Source organism: Oncorhynchus mykiss, chromosome 1, assembly GCF_057628025.1.
Source record: "Oncorhynchus mykiss isolate SJ-2025 chromosome 1, ASM5762802v1, whole genome shotgun sequence".
Lineage (NCBI taxonomy): Eukaryota > Metazoa > Chordata > Actinopteri > Salmoniformes > Salmonidae > Oncorhynchus > Oncorhynchus mykiss.
Window position 1 is genome coordinate 4,536,716 of NC_143022.1, and position 21,747 is coordinate 4,558,462.

General features: G+C 42.6%; 2 protein-coding genes and 1 long non-coding RNA gene across 8 annotated transcripts in view; 1 reads left to right on the forward strand and 2 right to left on the reverse strand.

The window, feature by feature from the left end:
• The window catches only part of LOC110524778 (receptor like tyrosine kinase), a 118,348-nt gene extending 110,210 nt beyond the window's left edge, over window positions 1-8,138 (reverse strand). The window contains exon 1 of one of the 2 annotated variants that reach the window (XM_036982788.2): window positions 7,421-8,138. In XM_036982788.2, coding sequence (XP_036838683.2) covers window positions 7,421-7,643 — 223 coding nt within the window. In that variant the 5' untranslated portion in view covers window positions 7,644-8,138. The remainder of the gene's footprint in view (window positions 1-7,420) is intronic. The other variant, XM_036982740.2, reaches the window with a different exon arrangement.
• On the forward strand, window positions 8,084-12,388 carry LOC149985342 (uncharacterized). Its single transcript, XR_016495891.1, has 3 exons — window positions 8,084-8,187; window positions 8,364-8,446; window positions 12,289-12,388. It is a non-coding gene; the product is annotated as an uncharacterized LOC149985342 (long non-coding RNA).
• A 503-nt stretch (window positions 12,389-12,891) lies between these two features.
• Window positions 12,892-21,747, reverse strand: part of LOC110524992 (sushi, nidogen and EGF-like domain-containing protein 1) — a 155,577-nt gene continuing 146,721 nt past the window's right edge. For all 5 annotated transcript variants that reach the window (XM_090233026.1, XM_090233064.1, XM_090233100.1 and 2 more), the window contains 4 exons: window positions 18,831-18,918; window positions 16,071-16,153; window positions 15,940-15,967; window positions 12,892-15,822 (listed from right to left, as the gene is read on the reverse strand). In XM_090233026.1, the coding sequence (XP_090089152.1) occupies window positions 15,942-15,967; window positions 16,071-16,153; window positions 18,831-18,918 (197 nt within the window). In that variant the 3' untranslated portion in view covers window positions 12,892-15,822; window positions 15,940-15,941. The remainder of the gene's footprint in view (window positions 15,823-15,939; window positions 15,968-16,070; window positions 16,154-18,830; window positions 18,919-21,747) is intronic.

A 21,747-nucleotide genomic window follows, 5' to 3' on the forward strand; every position in this document is an offset into this window, starting at 1 on the left:
GATGACAACAGGAAATAGATGATCAGATGACAACAGGAAATAGATGATCAGATGACAACAGGAAATAGATGATCAGATGACAACAGGAAATAGATGATCAGATGACAACAGGAAATAGCTTCATTTTCCTTCAGACGACAACAGAAGCGCAGTGCTATTTGGCAGACGGCCAACACGAGGAGCTAAATGGAAAACGCATGGCCTTTACATATCTCTGAAGGTTTATCATAGAAAGAAGAGAGCCCGCTACATGTCCTTATGTTTTGCTTGAAGATAATCTTGCATTTAACTGGAGAAATTAGTCTAGACCGAGAGAAAAGTACCGGAGAACAGTAGCTAGCTACACCAGCCAGAGCGCTGTCTGCTGATAAGATGAGAATGGATGAGAATGGTGGTTCTGATAATGATGGCACACTAGATGCTAGTTGAGAAACCTAGACCAGAATGTTGTTATTAAAAATACAAAAATCAGAGTCATGAAAGAAACACCGTGTTTCAGCAAACAACCCCTCAGTATACAGAGACGAACCGAAAAACACAACAAATCCAAAAATGGCAACCAAAAATAAAAACTCGTAATATACGAAGAAAAACGGTCCGGGAAAAGTTAGCATGGCGGCTAACAAAAACAGTCAACAACCTCACATCACAACTGTGGTGAGAAACTCCAAAAATGGTCCTAGAAACTTAACATTAAAACAATTTCATGAACATCCCGAACAACAAAAAAACAAAAGAGAGACAAAAGCCATTCGACAGGCAACATCTATCCTCTCCTCCACAAGATCTCCCGCTACATACTGGGGCGGCCCGACATCGAACCTGTCCCCCGAGAACGTGGGCACCAAGACCCATCCCAGGACGAGAGTCCCCCGCCAGTTAATACTACAGCAGCTGAGATGGACCATCTCAGATTAGCATATATGAACATAACTTCACACTGAATCTATACGCTGACGACATTCTACTCACCCTGCAGTTTCCCTACCGGTAGTCTTAAAGCTGATTGGCTGCTTTGGCTTCCTCTCAGGATATAAGAGAGACTGGAGGAAGAGTGACACTATGCCTGTCAACCTACACACATTTCAGCCTGACTAAGTGGGTCCTCCATTTGCTTGGAAGGCTAGTGGTTTGAAGTATATAATAATTAATATAGTATTTCCCATAACTAATATATTCAGCCTAAATGGACCTAGAGTCATCCGGGTCATCAAATCAATGTAAATTGTCCGGTGGTAATTTTTATTAATTGTTCATCAGTCTAATGGCTTGGGGGGTAGAAGCTGTTGAGGAGCCTTTTGGTCCTAGACTTGGCGCTCCGGTACCACATGCTGTGCGGTAGCATAGAGAACAGTCTATTACTTGGGTGACTGGAGTCTCTGACAATTTTATGGGCTTTCCTCTGACACCGCCTATTGTATAGGTTCTGGATGGCAGGAAGTTTGGCCCCAGTGATGAACTGGGCCGTTCACACTACCCTCTGTAGCGCCTTACAGTCAGATGCCGAGCAGTTGCCATACCAGGCGGTGATGCAACCAGTCAGGATGCTCTCGATGGTGCAGCTGTAGAACTTGTTGAGAATCTGGGGACCCAAGCCAAATTTTTTCAGTCTCCAGAGGGGGAAAAGGTTTTGTCGTGCCCTCTTCACGACTGTCTTAGTGTGTTTGGACCACGATAGTTCATTGGCATTGTCACATATGTGTTCCTTTTGTCCAGGTGTCTAATTTGCATACCGCCCCAATAGATCCACTGATGACGCAATCTCAATCGCACCCCCACACTGCCCTTTCCCACCTGGACAAAAGGAACACATATGTGACAATGCTGTTCATTGACTACAGCTTAGAGTTCAACACCATAGTGAGCACAAAGCTCATCACCAAGCTAAGGACTCTGGGACTGAACACCTCTCTCCGCTACTGGATCCTGGACATCTTGACTGGCCGCCCCCAGGTGGTAAGGGTAGGCAACAACACATCTGCCACGCTGATCCTTAACACTGGGGCCCCTCAGGGGTGTGTACTTAGTCCCCTCCTGTACTCCCTGTTCACAGATGACATTAAGAGATGGACAGCTCTCCCCCCCCTCTCTTTAAGGGGCAGAGATGTATTATCTAGCCTCTCTCATCTCTTCCATCCGTCTCCAGTACAGGTTTTAAGAGGTAAAACTCTCTCCTCACAGTTCCTAAAAGAACAATCAGAAACCCAGGATAGGGTATATAGGAAACGGACTGTACCTAGATTTTTTTTTTTTTAAAGTGGGCTGGGTATCCCAGATGTATTCTTGTATAAATGTCATAATTAAAGATATCCCCTTACATGGGCTTACAGATCAAAATGTAAGATTGGTAGCTGGGAGGAGATTAGAGGAGATTACATCACAGCACAGGTTTGTTCACCTGGCGTCAAGGTGGTACAGCCTCAACGATGCTTACATGACCACCTGATAATTCCACTGTCAAGGGGCAGTAGGAGATTTTAGATGCTGACCAGAAGGTTGGATGGTTCCATCCTGTCCCATCTGGCATAACCCCCTGTTTAACAGCTGAGAGAAACACTTATTAGTAGACACTGGCAAAGCCACAGTATTTCACAGATAGAATATAATCTTTAAAACAAGAATTTTCCCCAAGTGAAGGGCAGATTATGGTTTGAGTGATTCTTCTTCTTTTGTATGTTGCATATCTGCAGTTTAAGACAGTCATATACACGGTTCTTACAAAGCAGGATACTGAACCTGCCTCTGATCCACAGTGAGATCAGAACCTCTGGAAAGCTGCCTTCATGAGAAGAACTATCAGATATTTATAGAAATGAATCAAATAGATTAGTTTTTTTTTTTAATCCCAAATGCATATTCCTCTCATTCGGTTAGGATGGGAGTGCGACCTGAACACTTCTCTCACCTCATCACAACACTATTTGGAGAAAGTGTCAGGCCATTCAGTTCAAGATATTGTGTAGAGCCTACATCACCCCGGTACATATTTCAAAATGGATTTAAAAAAAAAATCAAACTCATGCAACAGCTCTACTCCACATGTTGTGGGAATGTCCTGTAGTGAAAACACTGGTCTGAAGTCTCTCCCCCCCCCCAAAATAATGTTGGTGTCCAATTTCCAGTGTGTCCCATCTCATGTTTACTTGGTAAAAAGAGCATAAAATATATATATATATGTCTTTCAGTCAAGAAAAATCATTCTTCTTAAATGGAAGGAAAGTAAGCTAATTTGTTTTTCTGTGGACCGCTGGATAGAGGACTAACTTAGACCTTTTACACATGGACCAGCTGGATAGAGGACTAACTTAGACCTTTTACACATGGACCAGCTGGACTGCTCAAGGACTTCCATTTAGGTGAGACACTGAGACACAGAGACACAGAGACACAGACAGACTGAGACACAGACAGACTGAGACACAGACAGACTGAGACACAGACAGACTGAGACACAGACAGACTGAGACACAGACAGACTGAGACACAGACACCGAGTCACAGACACCGAGTCACAGACACCGAGTCACAGACACCGAGTCACAGACACACAGACACAGAGTCACTGTACGCAAGTTCTTGGACTCTGGAAATGTCCAAATTAAAAGTTTAAATCCTGTAGTCTATACTTGGAATATCTACAAATTACAACAAAAATTGTATGAAATAAAAACCTGCATTTAAAATGTTATGATGCACATCTCACGATGTTTTGTATGTTCTGACATTCGTGTGTCGTTTCTGTTTGTTGCTGGAAAAAGTACAAAGTGTTAACAGTAAAAGCTATGCGATTTTCGACATTTTTCAAAGTCCCACCTCAAATCAAAACAAATTGTATCGGTCACATACACATGGTTAGCAGATGTTAATGCGACTGTAGCGAAATGCTTGTGCTTCTAGTTCCGACAGTGCAGTAATATCTAACAAGTAATCTAACAATTCCCAACAACTACCTAATACACACAAATATAAAGGGATGGAATAAGAATATGTACATATATATATATATGGATGAGTGATGGCCGAGCGGCATCGGCAAGGTGCAGTAGATGGTATAAAATACAGTATATACATGTGATATGAGGGAGGGACGATGGGCCAATTGTGCGCCGCCATATATATATATATATATATATATAATCCTGTGCTCTCAACGTCCTGGAGTGGCCTCGCCAGTCTCCAGACCTGAACCCAATAGAACATCTTTGGAGAGAGCTGAAAGTCCGTATTGCCCCGAAACCTGAAGGATCTGGAGAAGGTGTGTATAGAGGAGTGGGCCAAAACCTGGTCAAGAACTACAGGAAACGTATGATCTCTGTAATTGCAAACAAAGGTTTCTGTACCAAATACTAAGTTCTGCTTTTCTGATGTATCAAATAATGCAAATTAATGACTTAATCATACAATGTGATTTTCTGGGTTTATATAGAAATATATATATAACCCTGTGAGTCGCTTTGGAGAAAGCGCCTGCTATATATATATGTTTTATTTTTTTTATTTCACCTTTATTTAACCAGGTAGGCAAGTTGAGAACAAGTTCTCATTTACAATTGCGACCTGGCCAAGATAAAGCAAAGTATATAATAGTATAAATAGTATATAGTATAAATAGTATATAGTATATATATATATATAGTATATATATATAGTATATATATATATATATATAGTATATATATATATATATAGTATATATATATATATATATATATATATATATATATATATATATATATATATATATATATATATATATATATATATATATATATATATAGTATATATATATAGTATATATATATATATATATAGTATATATATATATATATAGTATATATAGTATATATATATATATATATATATATATATATATATATATATATATATATATATATATATATATATATATATATATATATATATATATATATATATATATATATATATATATATATATATATATATATATATATATATATATATATATATATATATATATATATATATATATATATATATATATATATAAACCCAGAGAGCAGTATAATCTTGAAGTGTGCCAAATGGAAGCCTTTTCCTTATGGGCCCTGGTCAAAAGTAGTGCACTACAATGGGAATAGGGCACCATTGGTATTGTGTAAGTGTAACAGTATAACTTTCATCCGTCCCCTCGCCCCTACCTGGGCTCGAACCAGGGACCCTCTGCACACATGGGTAACGATGCTTCGTGGGTGTCAGTTGTCTATCGCCCCACAAAAGCCGCGGCCCTTGCAGAGCAAAGGGGGAACCACTACTTCAAGGCCTCAGAGCGAGAGACGTCACCCGATTGAAACGCTATTTTTAGCGAGCACCGCTAACTAAGCTAGCCAATCGGGTGACGTCTCTCGCTCTGAGGCCTTGAAGTAGTGGTTCCCCCTTTGCTCTGCGAGGGACGCGGCTTTTGTGGAGCGATGGGTAACGATGCTTCGTGGGTGAATGTTGTCTGTGTGAATGTTGTCTGTGTGAATGTTGTCTGGTTCGAGCCCAGGTATGGGCGAGGGGACGGACGACATCAGTTACATAAGGTCTGGTACTGTGTCAGGACATAACCATGAGTTATGTCGTTTTCTACATCAACAAAAAACAAGTTGTAGTCTAGTCTAATGTGTTGTACAGTAAACCGCTGCCTAGAGCCTATAGACTAGTTCTTCATAGGGCTGAAAGATGAATCGGCGATAGGCCTAGCTACTAGCCAATGTCTCCAAGGGATTCTCAAATGACGTGGACTCTTTGAGGCTCTCCTTGTGTTGCCTGCTTTTCAAAGCGTGAATTTGTTGTCGTCGGCAGGGTGGCCTTCAAGTCAAGTCCATAGCTATGTCCCAAATGCAACGATTTCCCCTGTTGGGCCCTGGTCAAAAGTAAGGCCTTGGGGAAATAGGGTGCCTGTTCCCACAGCTCCCTGTTCAAAAGTTATGCACTATATAGGGAATAGGGTGCCGTGGGCCCTGGTCAAAAGTAGTGGACTATATAGGGAACAGGGTGCTGTGGGCCATAGTCAAAAGTTATGCACTATATAGGGAACAGGGTGCTGTGGGCCCTGGTCAAAAGTTATGCACTATATAGGGAACAGGGTGCCGTGGGCCCTGGTCAAAAGTTATGCACTATATAGGGAACAGGGTGCCGTGGGCCCTGGTCAAAAGTTAGGCCTTGGGGAACAGGGTGTCAGAGAGGCTGTTTCAGCTTCTGTCAGCTCTAAAGCTCCCTCTGTCCTGTAGGAAATGGTTACTCCAGCATTTCAAACCCTTCAGTAGACACCATGTTAATGACTCCATCTGTCCTGTAGGAAATGGTTACTCCAGCATTTCAAACACTTCAGTAGACAACATGTTAATGACTGCTTCCAAACTAACTGCCAGCCTGGCCTAGTGGACGTCGCAAGCTAACCAACCCCATAATAAAAACAACTCACACAGTCACAGCAATTGGGTGGCCTTATCCCTGATCCGGTTTACAACTAGCCTGAGTGCCAGTCTGTTTGTGCTATCATGTTTACATAGGAGATGGTCAAAAGCACAAACAGATCTGGGATCAGGCTTTGTAAAATCCAAAGCACAGTCTCAGGCAAGAAGACTGACTCCCTGTTTGAAATCGGCCTACAGTCCATACAGCCATTGTGTATCTGGAATAGTCATTATATATGATGGTTTAGGTCTAAACTAGAGCTCAGATTCCGTTTTTTAGAGTCTAAAGAATATGATGCATGTGTTTGGCTCTGGGTGTATGTTAGCCTGGCAATATGGTCTGGCTCTCAATGTTGCAGCAGTCTCACCATTCCTTCAATACAAAGTGGTCCCTGTCCTCATTTCATGTGTTTCCTCTTAGCATAATTAGTTTCGAAAAGACATGGGGTTTGAATCGGGAAGAAAAAAAAAAAAATTACTACATCTCTCATTTCAGCCATTTTCCATGTTAGTAATGTTCACTCACTAGACACACTTGACATATTTTGCGCCAAAGGCATTCATTCCCTTATGGGTGAATCGGTATATAGGATAATGTATGAGTCACGTGTTGAGCTTGTATCTCAAAACGACATGTTACAAAATCACAATGACTTACTACTTGCTTTATGGGTCAACTTTTAAACTTGGCAAACAAAAGACGTGGCGTGTATCTTGCTTGATGTTAATTAGGTTAGCACTTTTATCTCCCACAAAGCTGAGCTACATTTTGTTGAAAAAGACCCCATCCTCAGCGGGCCATATTCTACAAGATAGTAGCGATCAACCCAGCCGGTGTAACTAACTAGTTAACTCCCAAAACAAGAGGTTATCTGTCTAGCCATGGTATGCACCCCTCTCAACCCTGCAGTAAATCAGTGTTGGAACTGACTCACATGTAGACAACTAGGTATGTTTTATTTTAGATCAATGGTTCTTACCCAAAAGCTTGTTGACCTCCTCCTCACTCATGTAGACGTTGACACTGGGGTGGTTGTTGATGTCCAGAGTAGGGACACTAGTGCTGGGGTTGGCGAGACACACGGTCCCTTCCAGAAACAGTAGCAAAAAGAAACCCCCGAGGCTCCACTGAACCGAATGTGTCCAGTCTCGGTAAACGGAGGGGCTCCGACAGCGGAGAACCAGTCCCGGTTTCTCCAACATTTCAAATGTCTTGTAGGTTGTTTGCGCTTCTTCTTCTTCTTGGAAACAAATAAATAAAAGTCGATTATCCCACTTTGTTTCCAAATCCTCGATGTATTTATCACCCGTAGTTGAAGTTAATGTTTAAAGGGCAACATTACTACTTGTTGTTCAACCTCGGCGTCTCCCCGGGTTGTTCGTGGTTCTTGTTATTTAAACAGGCGAGCCACAGTCAGCTAACTAACTCGGCCCGCGTTTATATGCGGTTCCTTTTTCAGGTTGTCACGTTTGCGAAGATTTGGATACAATTCTGAAATTCACTATCCTTTGCGTATATTATCCTACTTAGATATGTTTAATTTGAGATCCCGTTAAGATAAATAGTAACGATTCCCCCCCCCCTCCTCCTCCCAACAAAAAAAAATAACATCCAGGTTTGTCCTTTCATGGTCCTTGTTGTTCCTTCCCGGAGTAATCTCAGCTTTCACTGGAGGGAGGGGACAACGAGGGTTGTCCAGGGTCCGGGAAACGCGCCTGATAACATTTCGTTACATGCAGATGAATGGTAATTTACAGTCTATTTTGTATAACGACAAAAAAAACTATTTTTTAAAAAATTGAATAACGCAATGGATTCTCATCAAACTAACACACCGCAGGTAACATCATAGGTGTGTGATTGATTCAAATGTTGCTTGGTCCTCTAATAGAACAATGTTGGACCTATTTGATCTCCCCTAGACAGCTTCAAGATATTTGGCGTCCACATCACTAAGGACCATCAGCACCATCGAGAGCATCCTGACTGGCTGCATCACCGCTTGGTATGGCAATTGCACCACCCTTGACTGCAAAAGCATTACATACATGGTGTAGGTAGCCCAGTACATCACTGGGGGCCAAGCTTCCTGCCATCCAGGACCTCTATACCAGGCGGTGTCAGAGGAAGGCCCGAAAAATACCCAAAGACTCCAGCCACCCAAGCCATAGACTGTTCACTCTGCTACCGTCCAGCAAATGGTACCCGGAGCATTGGCTGTCGGTCCAACAGGCTCAGAGACAGCTTCTGCCATCATTTGCTGCTGCTACTCTGTTCTCTATTTTACTCTTATTATTATCTATCCTGATGCCTAGTCCCTTTACCCTGCCTTCATCTACATATCTACCTCAAATACCTTATTATTATCTATCCTGACGTCGAGTCACTTTACCCTGCCTTTATGTACATATCTACCTCAAATACCTTATTATTATCTATCCTGATGTCTAGTCACTTTACCCTGCCTTCATCTACATATCTACCTCAAATACCTTATTATTATCTATCCTGATGTCTAGTCACTTTACCCTGCCTTCATCTACATATCTACCTCAAATACCTTATTATTATCTATCCTGATGTCTAGTCACTTTACCCTGCCTTCATGTACATATCTACCTCAAATACCTTATTATTATCTATCCTGATGCCTAGTCACTTTACCCTGCCTTCATCTACATATCTACCTCAAATACCTTATTATTATCTATCCTGATGTCTAGTCACTTTATCCTGCCTTCATGTACATATCTACCTCAAATACCTTATTATTATCTATCCTGATGTCTAGTCACTTTACCCTGCCTTCATCTACATATCTACCTCAAATACCTTATTATTATCTATCCTGATGCCTAGTCACTTTACCCTGCCTTCATGTACATATCTACCTCAAATACCTTATTATTATCTATCCTTATGCCTAGTCACTTTACCCTGCCTTCATGTACATATCTACCTCAAATACCTTATTATTATCTATCCTGATGCCTAGTCACTTTACCCTGCCTTCATGTACATATCTACCTCAAATACCTTATTATTATCTATCCTGATGTCTAGTCACTTTACCCTGCCTTCATGTACATATCTACCTCAAATACCTTATTATTATCTATCCTGATGCCTAGTCACTTTACCCTGCCTTCATGTACATATCTACCTCTAATACCTTATTATTATCTATCCTGATGTCTAGTCACTTTACCCTGCCTTTATGTACATATCTACCTCAAATACCTTATTATTATCTATCCTGATACCTGGTCACTTTACCCTGCCTTCATCTACATATCTACCTCAAATACCTTATTATTATCTATCCTGATGCCTAGTCACTTTACCCTGCCTTTATGTACATATCTACCTCAAATACCTCATTATTATCTATCCTGATACCTGGTCACTTTACCCTGCCTTCATCTACATATCTACCTCAAATACCTTATTATTATCTATCCTGATGTCTAGTCACTTTACCCTGCCTTCATGTACATATCTACCTCAAATACCTTATTATTATCTATCCTGATGTCTAGTCACTTTACCCTGCCTTCATCTACATATCTACCTCAAATACCTTATTATTATCTATCCTGATGTCTAGTCACTTTACCCTGCCTTCATGTACATATCTACCTCAAATACCTTATTATTATCTATCCTGATGCCTAGTCACTTTACCCTGCCTTCATGTACATATCTACCTCAAATACCTTATTATTATCTATCCTGATGCCTAGTCACTTTACCCTGCCTTCATGTACATATCTACCTCAAATACCTTATTATTATCTATCCTGATGCCTAGTCACTTTACCCTGCCTTCATGTACATATCTACCTCTAATACCTTATTATTATCTATCCTGATGTCTAGTCACTTTACCCTGCCTTTATGTACATATCTACCTCAAATACCTTATTATTATCTATCCTGATACCTGGTCACTTTACCCTGCCTTCATCTACATATCTACCTCAAATACCTTATTATTATCTATCCTGATGCCTAGTCACTTTACCCTGCCTTTATGTACATATCTACCTCAAATACCTCATTATTATCTATCCTGATACCTGGTCACTTTACCCTGCCTTCATCTACATATCTACCTCAAATACCTTATTATTATCTATCCTGATGCCTAGTCACTTTACCCTGCCTTCATCTACATATCTACCTCAAATACCTTATTATTATCTATCCTGATGCCTAGTCACTTTACCCTGCCTTCATCTACATATCTACCTCAAATAACTTATTATTATCTATCCTGATGCCTAGTCCCTTTACCCTGCCTTCATCTACATATCTACCTCAAATACCTTATTATTATCTATCCTGATGCCTAGTCACTTTACCCTGCCTTTATGTACATATCTACCTCAAATACCTTATTATTATCTATCCTGATGCCTAGTCACTTTACCCTGCCTTCATGTACATATCTACCTCAAATACCTTATTATTATCTATCCTGATGTCTAGTCACTTTACCCTGCCTTCATGTCCATATCTACCTCAAATAACTCATTATTATCTATCCTGATGTCTAGTCCCTTTACCCTGCCTTCATGTACATATCTACCTCAAATACCTTATTATTATCTATCCTGATGTCTAGTCACTTTACCCTGCCTTCATGTACATATCTACCTCAAATACCTCATACCCCTGCACATTGATCTGGTACTTCCTGTATATAGCGCCACATTGATCTGGTACTTCCTGTATATAGCTCCACATTGATCTGGTACTCCCTGTATATAGATCCACATTGATCTGGTACTCCCTGTATATAGCTCCACATTGATCTGGTACTTCCTGTATATAGCTCCACATTGATCTGGTACTGGTACTTCCTGTATATAGCGCCACATTGATCTGGTACTTCCTGTATATAGCTCCACATTGATCTGGTACTCCCTGTATATAGCTCCACATTGATCTGGTATTGGTACTTCCTGTATATAGCTCCACATTGATCTGGAACTTCCTGTATATAGCTCCACATTGATCTGGTACTTCCTGTATATAGCTACACATTGATCTGGTACTTCCTGTATATAGATCCACATTGATCTGGTACTTCCTGTATATATCTCCACATTGATCTGGTACTTCCTGTATATATCTCCACATTGATCTGGTACTTCCTGTATATAGCTCCACATTGATCTGGTACTTCCTGTATATAGCTCCACATTGATCTGGTACTTCCTGTATATAGATCCACATTGATCTGGTACTTCCTGTATATATCTCCACATTGATCTGGTACTTCCTGTATATAGCTCCACATTGATCTGGTACTTCCTGTATATATCTCCACATTGATCTGGTACTTCCTGTATATAGCTCCACATTGATCTGGTACTTCCTGTATATATCTCCACATTGATCTGGTACTTCCTGTATATAGCTCCACATTGATCTGGTACTTCCTGTATATATCTCCACATTGATCTGGTACTTCCTGTATATATCTCCATTCTTGTGTATTGTATTTTCTTCCTCTTGTGTTAGTTACTATTTTATTTTGTATTATTATTTTTAAACTCTCCATCGTTAGGAAAGGTTTCGTAAGTAAGCATTTCACTATAAAGTCTACACCAGTTGTATTCAGCGCATGTGATAAATACAATTTGATTTGATTTTAATCGAACAACGCATATACTGTACAATGCCTCCTGTCCCAGCCTCCAGTATTTATGCTGCAGTTTATGTGTCAGGGGGCTAGGGTCAGTTTGTTATGTCTGGAGTACTTCTCCTGTCCTATTCGGTGTCCTGTGTGAATTTAAGTGTGCTCTCTCTAATTCTCTCTTTCTTTCTCTCTCTCCCTAGGACCATGCCTCAGGACTACCTGACATGATGACTCCTTGCTGTCCCCAGTCCACCTGGCCGTGCTGCTGCTCCAGTTTCAACTGTTCTGCCTTATTATTATTCGACCATGCTGGTCATTTATGAACATTTGAACATCTTGGCCATGTTCTGTTATAATCTCCACCCGGCACAGCCAGAAGAGGACTGGCCACCCCACATAGCCTGGTTCCTCTCTAGGTTTCTTCCTAGGTTTTGGCCTTTCTAGGGAGTTGTTCTTAGCCACCGTGCTTCTACACCTGCATTGCTTGCTGTTTGGGGTTTTAGGCTGGGTTTCTGTACAGCACTTTGAGATATCAGCTGATGTACGAAGGGCTATATAAATACATTTGATTTGATTTGATGTCATACACCCCCCCCCCAAAAAAATATCAGGTTGATGCAGTGTAGACAAAGACACCTTGTGGTGGGCCACTGCAGCACAATACATGCAGAGAACACATCTTCAAATAAAGGCCCTACTTTCCAACAGGTGTCTGTTATACAGTCTACGTTATTCACACGCAAACATATTGAAGCTGCACAATTACATTTGAAATAAATATGAAATGAAACGTGACACGAAAATAACATTTTAACATTTTAATTATTAAAATATTCACCTACAAAACAGCCTATAAACACTATTTACATGATAGCTAGCTAGCAGTGATGTTGGTTTAGAGTTGAAAGACACAAAGACAGGCATTTATTTTCCAGTACTGATTACTGAACATGTTTTTTGGCTAAGAGGTAAAACAGTTACATTTATTGTTAAATCAATCGATACAGATTTTAAAATAGGGTTGCTTGTGAGGAAACAGACAATATACACATTTCCCTGAGCAGAGGGACTAAACTGCCAATACAGTGGGGCAAAAAAGTATTTAGTCAGCCACCAATTGTGCAAGTTCTCCCACTTAAAAAGATGAGAGAGGCCTGTAATTTGCATCATAGGTACACTTCAACTATGACAGACAAAATGAGAAAAAGAAATCCAGAAAATCACATTGTAGGATTTTTAAATACATTTATTTGCAAATTATGGTGGAAAATAAGTATTTGGTCACCTACAAACAAGCAAGATTTCTGGCTCTCACAGACCTGTAACTTCTTCTTTAAGAGGCTCCTCTGTCCTCCACTCGTTACCTGTATTAATGGCATCTGTTTGAACTTGTTATCAGTATAAAAGACACCTGTCCACAAACTCAAACAGTCACACTCCAAACTTCACTATGGCCAAGACCAAAGAGCTGTCAAAAGACACCAGAAACAAAATTGTAGACCTGCACTAGGCTGGGAAGACTGAATCTGCAATAGGTAAGCAGCTTGGTTTGAAGAAATCAACTGTGGGAGCAATTATTGGGAAATGGAAGACATACAAGACCACTGATAATCTCCCTCGATCTGGGGCTCCAAGCAAGATCTCACCCCGTGGGGTCAAAATGATCACAAGAACGGTGAGCAAAAATCCCAGAACCACACGGGGGGACCTGGTGAATGACCTGCAGAGAGCTGGGACCAAAGTAACAAAGCCTACCATCAGCAAGGGCATTGAAGATGAAACGTGGCTGGGTCTTTCAGCATGACAATGATCCCAAACACACCGCCCGGGCAACGAAGGAGTGGCTTCGTAAGAAGCATTTCAAGGTCCTGGAGTGGCCTAGCCAGTCTCCAGATCTCAACCCCATAGAAAATCTTTGGAGGGAGTTGAAAGTCTGTGTTGCCCAGCAACAGCCCCAAAACATCACTGCTCTAGAGGAGATCTGCATGGAGGAATGGGCTAAAATACCAGCAACAGTGTGTGAAAACCTTGTGAAGACTTACAGAAAACGTTTGACCTCTGTCATTGCCAACAAAGGGTATATAAGAAAGTATTGAGATAAACTTTTGTTGTTGACCAAATACTTATTTTCCACCATAATTTGCAAATAAATTCATAAAAAATCCTACAATGTGTTTTTCTGGATTTTTTTTCTCATTTTGTCTGTCATAGTTGAAGTGTACCTATGATGAAAATTACAGGCCTCTCTCATCTTTTTAAGTGGGAGAACTTGCACAATTGGTGGCTGACTATGTGCCCCCTGTATGTGAGACATGAGGTATGTATAATGTTTTGATTTTACACAGGTGTGAACTGTTTATGATACATTTGTCATCCATCATGAGTGAAAATTCTGTTAAAAAAAAAATATGACATAGAATAGTTAGAAATGATTGATGATTCTGGGGCCAAATCTCATTGATGGTTGTAGGGGTCAATCATGTTCCACTTGTTAACTTCCTCCAAATCCTCATTCAAGCTGCGGCTACAACAGGTCAACCTCTGGGCAACATGGGTCATCCAATAGGTCAATCTCTGGGCAACATGGGTCATCCAACAGGTCAACCTCTGGGCAACATGGGTCAACATGGGTCATCCAATAGGCCAATCTCTGGGCAACATGGGTCAACATGGGTCATCCAATAGGTCAATCTCTGGGCAACATGGGTCATCCAACATGGGTCATCCAATAAACCAATCTCTGGGCAACATGGGTCCTCCAATAGGTCAATCTCTGGGCAACATGGGTCATCCAATAGGCCAATCTCTGGGCAACATGGGTCATTCAACAGGCCAAACTCTGGACAACATGGGTCATCCAATAGGTCAATCTCTGGGCAACATGGGCCATCCAATAGGTCAATCTCTGGGCAACATGGGTCAACATGGGTCATCCAACAGGCCAATCTCTGGGCAACATGGGTCATCCAACAGGCCAATCTCTGGGCAACATGGGTCATTCAACAGGCCAAACTCTGGACAACATGGGTCATCCAATAGGTCAATCTCTGGGCAACATGGGCCATCCAATAGGTCAATCTCTGGGCAACATGGGTCAGCATGGGTCATCCAATAGGTCAATCTCTGGACAACATCGGTCATCCAATAGGCCAATCTCTGGGTAACATAGGTCACCCCTCATAGCCTGGTTCCTCTAGGTTTTTCCTAGCCACCGTGCTTCTACACCTGCATTGCTTGCTGTTTGGGATTTTCTGTACAGCACTTTGTGACATCAGCTGATGTAAAAAGGGCTTTATAAATACATGTGATTGATTGATCCTACAGGCCAATCTCTGGGCAACATTGGTCATCCAACAGTCCAATCTCTGGGCAACAAGGGTCATCCAATAGGTCAATCTCTGGGCAACATTGGTCATCCAACAGGCCAATCTCTGGGCAACAAGGGTCATCCAATAGGTCAATCTCTGGGCAACACGGGTCATCCAACAGGCCAATCTCTGGGCAACATGGGTCAACATGGGTCATCCAACAGGCCAATCTCTGGGCAACATGGGTCATCCAACAGGCCAATCTCTGGACAACAGGGGTCAACATGGGTCATCCAACAGGCCAATCTCTGGTCAACATGGGTCAACATGGGTCATCCAACAGGCCAATCTCTGGTCAACATGGGTCAACATGGGTCATCCAACAGGCCAATCTCTGGTCAACATGAGTCATCCAAGATTAACTTTCTGAAAGTAGAAAATATCAATTTTATTTTAACTGAAACCAAAGCAAATTGTATTACATTTGAAATTAAATCAATATATTTTATTAGATTGCTCATTGTAATGTCTGTTTTTACCAACCATTAATGTTGTCTGTTAGTTCTTCTGTCTGTCCAAACAGAGAATAATGACATGTGAAAACAACAATATGAATTAATATTAAAGCCAAGAATTACTTCATTCAGGTGACCGAACTGTTCAATCAAACTCACTGGGGCTTTTCTTGGGAAGCAGTGGTGGTCCACAGATCTCTCGATAGCAAATATCCTGCTGGACTTTATACGTTATTTTATACCTGGGGGGTACAAAGGGGGAAAAATAGCTTATCTACTAAACATACAAAGTACATGTAAATACTGATTATTCAACATGCTTCTTGTAGGGATGAAACCCATTTACATTCTGGAAATTAGTTATACTAGTACTATATTTAACAGGTGTCAGTGTTTTTACAGTATCCCTTCCTTCCCTAGGTACCCCTGTCTCTTACTGGGTTCAAATCAGGGAAGATGCATCCCTTCCTTCCCTAGGTACCCCTGTCTCTTACTGGGTTCAAATCAGGGAAGACTTCAGCATATAAAGAAGTTTACAGTCTATATTAAATCAATTCTGACATGAACACTGCTCAAAAAAATAAGGGGAACAGTAAAATAACACATCCTAGATCTGAATGAATGAAATATTCTTATTAAATACTTTTTTCTTTACATAGTTGAATGTGCTGACAACAAAATCACACAAAAAAATATCAATGGAAATCAAATTTATCAAACCATGGAGGTCTGGATTTGGAGTCGCACTTAAAATTAAAGTGGAAAACCACACTACAGGCTGATCCAACTTTGATGTAATGTCCTTAAAACAAGTCAAAATGAGGCTCAGCAGTGTGTGTGGCCTCCACGTGCTGTATGACCTCCCTACAACGCCTGGGCATGCTCCTGATGAGGTGGCGGATGGCCTCCTGAGGGATCTCCTCCCAGACCTGGACCAAAGCATCCGCCAACTCCTGGACAGTCTGTGGTGGATGGAGCGAGACATGATGTCCCAGATGTGCTCAATTGGATTCAGGTCTGGGGAATGGGCGGGCCAGTCCATAGCATCAATGCCTTCCTCTTGCAGGAACTGCTGACACACTCCAGCCACATGAGGTCTTGCATTGTCTTGCATTAGGAGGAACCCAGGGCCAACCGCACCAGCATATGGTCTCACAAGGGGTCTGAGGATCTCATCTCGGTACCTAATGGCAGTCAGGCTACCTCTGGCGAGCACATGGAGGGCTGTGCGGCCCCCCAAAGAAATGCCACCCCACACCATGACTGACCCACACCAAACCGGTCATGCTGGAGGATGTTGCAGGCAGCAGAACGTTCTCCACGGCGTCTCCAGACTCTGTCACATCTGAATTTGCCAATCTTGGTGTTCTCTGGCAAATGCCAAACGTCCTGCAAGGTGTTGGGCTGTAAGCACAACCCCCACCTGTGGACGTCAGGCCCTCATACCACCCTCATGGAGTCTGTTTCTGACCGTTTGAGCAGACACATGCACATTTGTGGCCTGCTGGAGGTCATTTTGCAGGGCTCTGGCAGTGCTCCTCCTGCTCCTCCTTGCACAAAGGCAGAGGTAGCGGTCCTGCTGCTGGGTTGTTGCCCTCCTACGGCCTCCTCCACGTCTCCTGATGTACTGGCCTGTCTCCTGGTAGCGCCTCCCATGCTCTGGACACTACACTGACAGACACAGCAAACCTTCTTGCCACAGCTCGCATTGATGTGCCATCCTGGATGAGCTGCACTACCTGAGCCACTTGTGTGGGTTGTAGACTCCGTCTCATGCTACCACTAGAGTGAAAGCACCGCCAGCATTCAAAAGTGACCAAAACATCAGCCAGGAAGCATAGGAACTGAGAAGTGGTCTGGTCACCACCTGCAGAACCACTCCTTTATTGGGGGTGTCTTGCTAATTGCCTATAATTTCCACCTGTTGTCTATTCCATTTGCACAACAGCATGTGACATTTATTGTCAATCAGTGTTGCTTCCTAAGTGGACAGTTTGATTTCACAGAAGTTTGATTTCACAGAAGTGTGATTGACTTGGAGTTACATTGTGTTGTTTAAGTGTTCCCTTTATTTTTTTGAGCAGTGTATATATATTCCAAAAGATATATGGCTTTCAGAGTTCAATACAGGACTGTAACGTTAGCCAGCCAACATACCCAGCTGGGCTAGCAAGCCAGCCAGCCAACATACCAGCCAACATACCCAACTAGGCTAGCAAGCCAGCCAGCCAACATACCCAACTAGGCTAGCAAGCCAGCCAGCCAACATACCCAACTAGGCTAGCAAGCCAGCCAGCCAACTTACCCAACTAGGCTAGCAAGCCAGACAGCCAACATACCAGCCAACATACCCAACTAGGCTAGCAAGCCAGCCAGCCAACATACCCAACTAGGCTAGCAAGCCAGCCAGCCAACTTACCCAACTAGGCTAGCAAGCCAGCCAGCCAACATACCAGCCAACATACCCAACTAGGCTAGCAAGCCAGCCAGCCAACATACCCAACTAGGCTAGCAAGCCAGCCAGCCAACTTACCCAACTAGGCTAGCAAGCCAGCCAGCCAACATACCAGCCAACATACCCAACTAGGCTAGCAAGCCAGCCAGCCAACATACCCAACTAGGCTAGCAAGCCAGCCAGCCAACATACCCAACTAGGCTAGCAAGCCAGCCAGCCAACATACCAGCCAACATACCCAACTAGGCTAGCAAGCCAGCCAACCAACATACCCAACTAGGCTAGCAAGCCAGCCAGCCAACATACCAGCCAACATACCCAACTAGGCTAGCAAGCCAGCCAACCAACATACCCAACTAGGCTAGCAAGCCAGCCAGCCAACATACCAGCCAACATACCCAGCTACATGTGACATGAGTGTATAGACATGCAGAGGAAGTCCGCGTCCGCTGTTTGACACTCACAGGTAATGGCAGACTTCGCCCACCCAGACGGGCACGCTCTTGGTTTCAGAGTAGAGGCGGGTACACGGGTGGGGCACTCGCTGGCAGACTGCAGACAGACGTGGTCGCGGCAGGACAAAGATAAACACAGATATGTGTTAAAGCACTGAGAGGAGAGGTTCTGAAGGAAGAGGCAGTTAAAAGGGCTGTTAAATATGACATGAGGGATTGAGGAGAAGACAAAGGGAGGAAGAAAGAGGGAGAGAGGGACATTAGGTGGGAGAGTGATAAGGGGGGGGGGGGGATTTGGTCAGAGGAAGAGAGAGAGAGAGGGACATAAGGAGGGATAGTGATAGGGAGGGAGGGATTTGGTATGAACAGAAAGAGAGAGGAAGGAAGAAGATGCAGAGAAAGGGATTTTTATTTATTTATTTTTCCAGTTAAGAACAAATTCTTACTTTCAATGACGGCCTGGGAACTGCCTGTTCAAGGGCAGAACGACAGAAGCTTGTCAGCTCGGGGGTTTGAACTCGCAACCTTCCGGTTACTAGTCCAACGCTCTAACCACTAGGCTACCCTTCCGCCCCAGATTTGGTTTGAGGAAGAAAGAAAGAGAGAGAGAGAGAGAGAGAAGGTGAAATAGAGGGAGAGAGAGAGAGAGAGAGAAGGTGAAAGGGAGAGAGAGAGAAGGTGAAAGAGGGAGAGAGAGAGAAGGTGAACGAGAGGGAGAGAGAGATTTGTTCTGAGGAAGAGAGAGAGAGAGAGAGAGACAGGGGGATTTAGCCTGAGAAAGAGTGAGAGAGAGGAGAGATAGGGAGGGTGGAATTTGGCACTCCTCCCTAGTGATTGATGGTTTTAGGAAAGAAATGTTTAAACAGTTTGACTGAGGGTGTTTAGACGTAGAAATGTACAGTATAGAGCCTCACAGTTGATGTGTCTTAACACACATAATACAGACAAATAGAATGTATTTACAAAAGTCACCTTGTTCGAGAGAGATTTACACGGTTATCGAAATGTTATGCCAGGGTACACGAAAACACAGACCTTATTTTAACGGTTTCTAAGATTCTCTATGGGGGGAAAAAAGAATGGTGGAAAAAAAAACGATTGGAACCATTTCCCTGTTTGACCGCTAGGTTTTATGGGAATTATGACTCATACTGTGGTACTCTATTAAAAAGAGAAGTGGGCTGTGTGTGTGTGTGTGTGTGTGTGTGTGTGTGTGTGTGTGTGTGTGTGTGTGTGTGTGTGTGTGTGTGTGTGTGTGTGTGTGTGTGTGTGTGTGTGTGTGTGTGTGTGTGTGTGTGTGTGTGTGTGTGTGTGTGTGCCATCTCCTACATTGCTGCAGCATAACACCTTGCGTTACTGGTGAACGGGATTGGACAAGTTCAAACCAAAGGCAAAGCTTGTATTTCAAAATAACCTATTTAGTTTTGAAGTGCTTTGTACCTGAATGGTGATATTATAGTTATGTTATGACTTGCAAAGTTCTATGTTCTATGTGAGGATGTTGCTGGGTAGTTATGGTGCTGGGTAGTTATGGTGCTGGGTAGTTATGGTGCTGGGTAGTTATGGTGCTGGGTAGTTATGTTGCTGGGTAGTTATGGTGCTGGGTAGTTATGGTGCTGGGTAGTTATGGTGCTGGGTAGTTATGGTGCTGGGTAGTTATGTTGCTGGGTAGTTATGGTGCTGGGTAGTTATGGTGCTGGGTAGTTATGGTGCTGGGTAGTTATGGTGCTGGGTAGTTGTGTTGCTGGGTAGTTATGGTGCTGGGTAGTTATGTTGCTGGGTAGTTATGGTGCTGGGTAGTTATGTTGCTGGGTAGTTATGGTGCTGGGTAGTTATGGTGCTGGGTAGTTATGGTGCTGGGAAATGATGTCCTCCTATGAGGAAGACATCTGAATCTATTTTTTCTGACAGCCCAAGACAGCTGATCTGAGAGAAAATGCAGTTGTTCTATGCCAAACTAGAAAAAAAAATGGTTCTTCGGCTGTCCCCAACCGTTTTGGGTTCCAGGTAAAACCATTTGGGTTCCATGTAGAAGCATTTTGGGTTCCATTTAAAAAAAAATTGTTTTACCTTTATTTAACTAGACAAGTCAGTTAAGAACAAATTCTTATTTTCAATGACAGCCTAGGAACAGTGGGTTAACTACCTTGTTCAGGGGCAGAGCGACAGATTTGTACCTTGTCAGCTTGGGGGTTTGAACTTGCAACCTTCCGGTTACTAGTCCAACGCTCTAACCACTATGCTGGTAGAGCATGGTGGTTGCAGCACCAGGGTTGTGGGTTCGATTCCCACGGGTGGAACCATTTTGGGTTCCATGTAGAACCATTTTGGGTTCCAAATAGAACCATTTTGGATTCCAGGTAAAACCATTTTGGGTTCCAAATAGAACCATTTTGGATTCCAGGTAGAACCATTTTGGATTCCAGGTAGAACCATTTTGGATTCCAGGTAGAACCATTTTGGGTTCCATGTAGAACCATTTTGGATTCCAGGTAGAACCATTTTGGGTTCCATGTAGAACCATTTTGGGTTCCATGTAGAACTCCCTGTGGAAATGGTTCAATTTGATTTTTATTTTTTACATTTTGAGTCATTTAGCAGATACTCTTATCCAGTAGTGAGTGTACATACATTTCTCCTTCTTTTTTTCCTGTACTGGCCACCCGTGGGAATCGAACCCACAACCCTGTACTGGCCACCCGTGGGAATCGAACCCACAACCCTGTACTGGCCACCCGTGGGAATCGAACCCACAACCCTCGCCATGCTCTACCATCTGAGCTACATGTAACCCAAAACAGTTCTACTTGGAACCAAAAGGATTCTACCTGGAACCAACAAGGTTCTTTAAAGGGTTTTCCTATGGGGACAGCTAAATGGTGTGTATGGCACTCCAATGTCAATGTGTCGTGTGGTGGAGACCAAG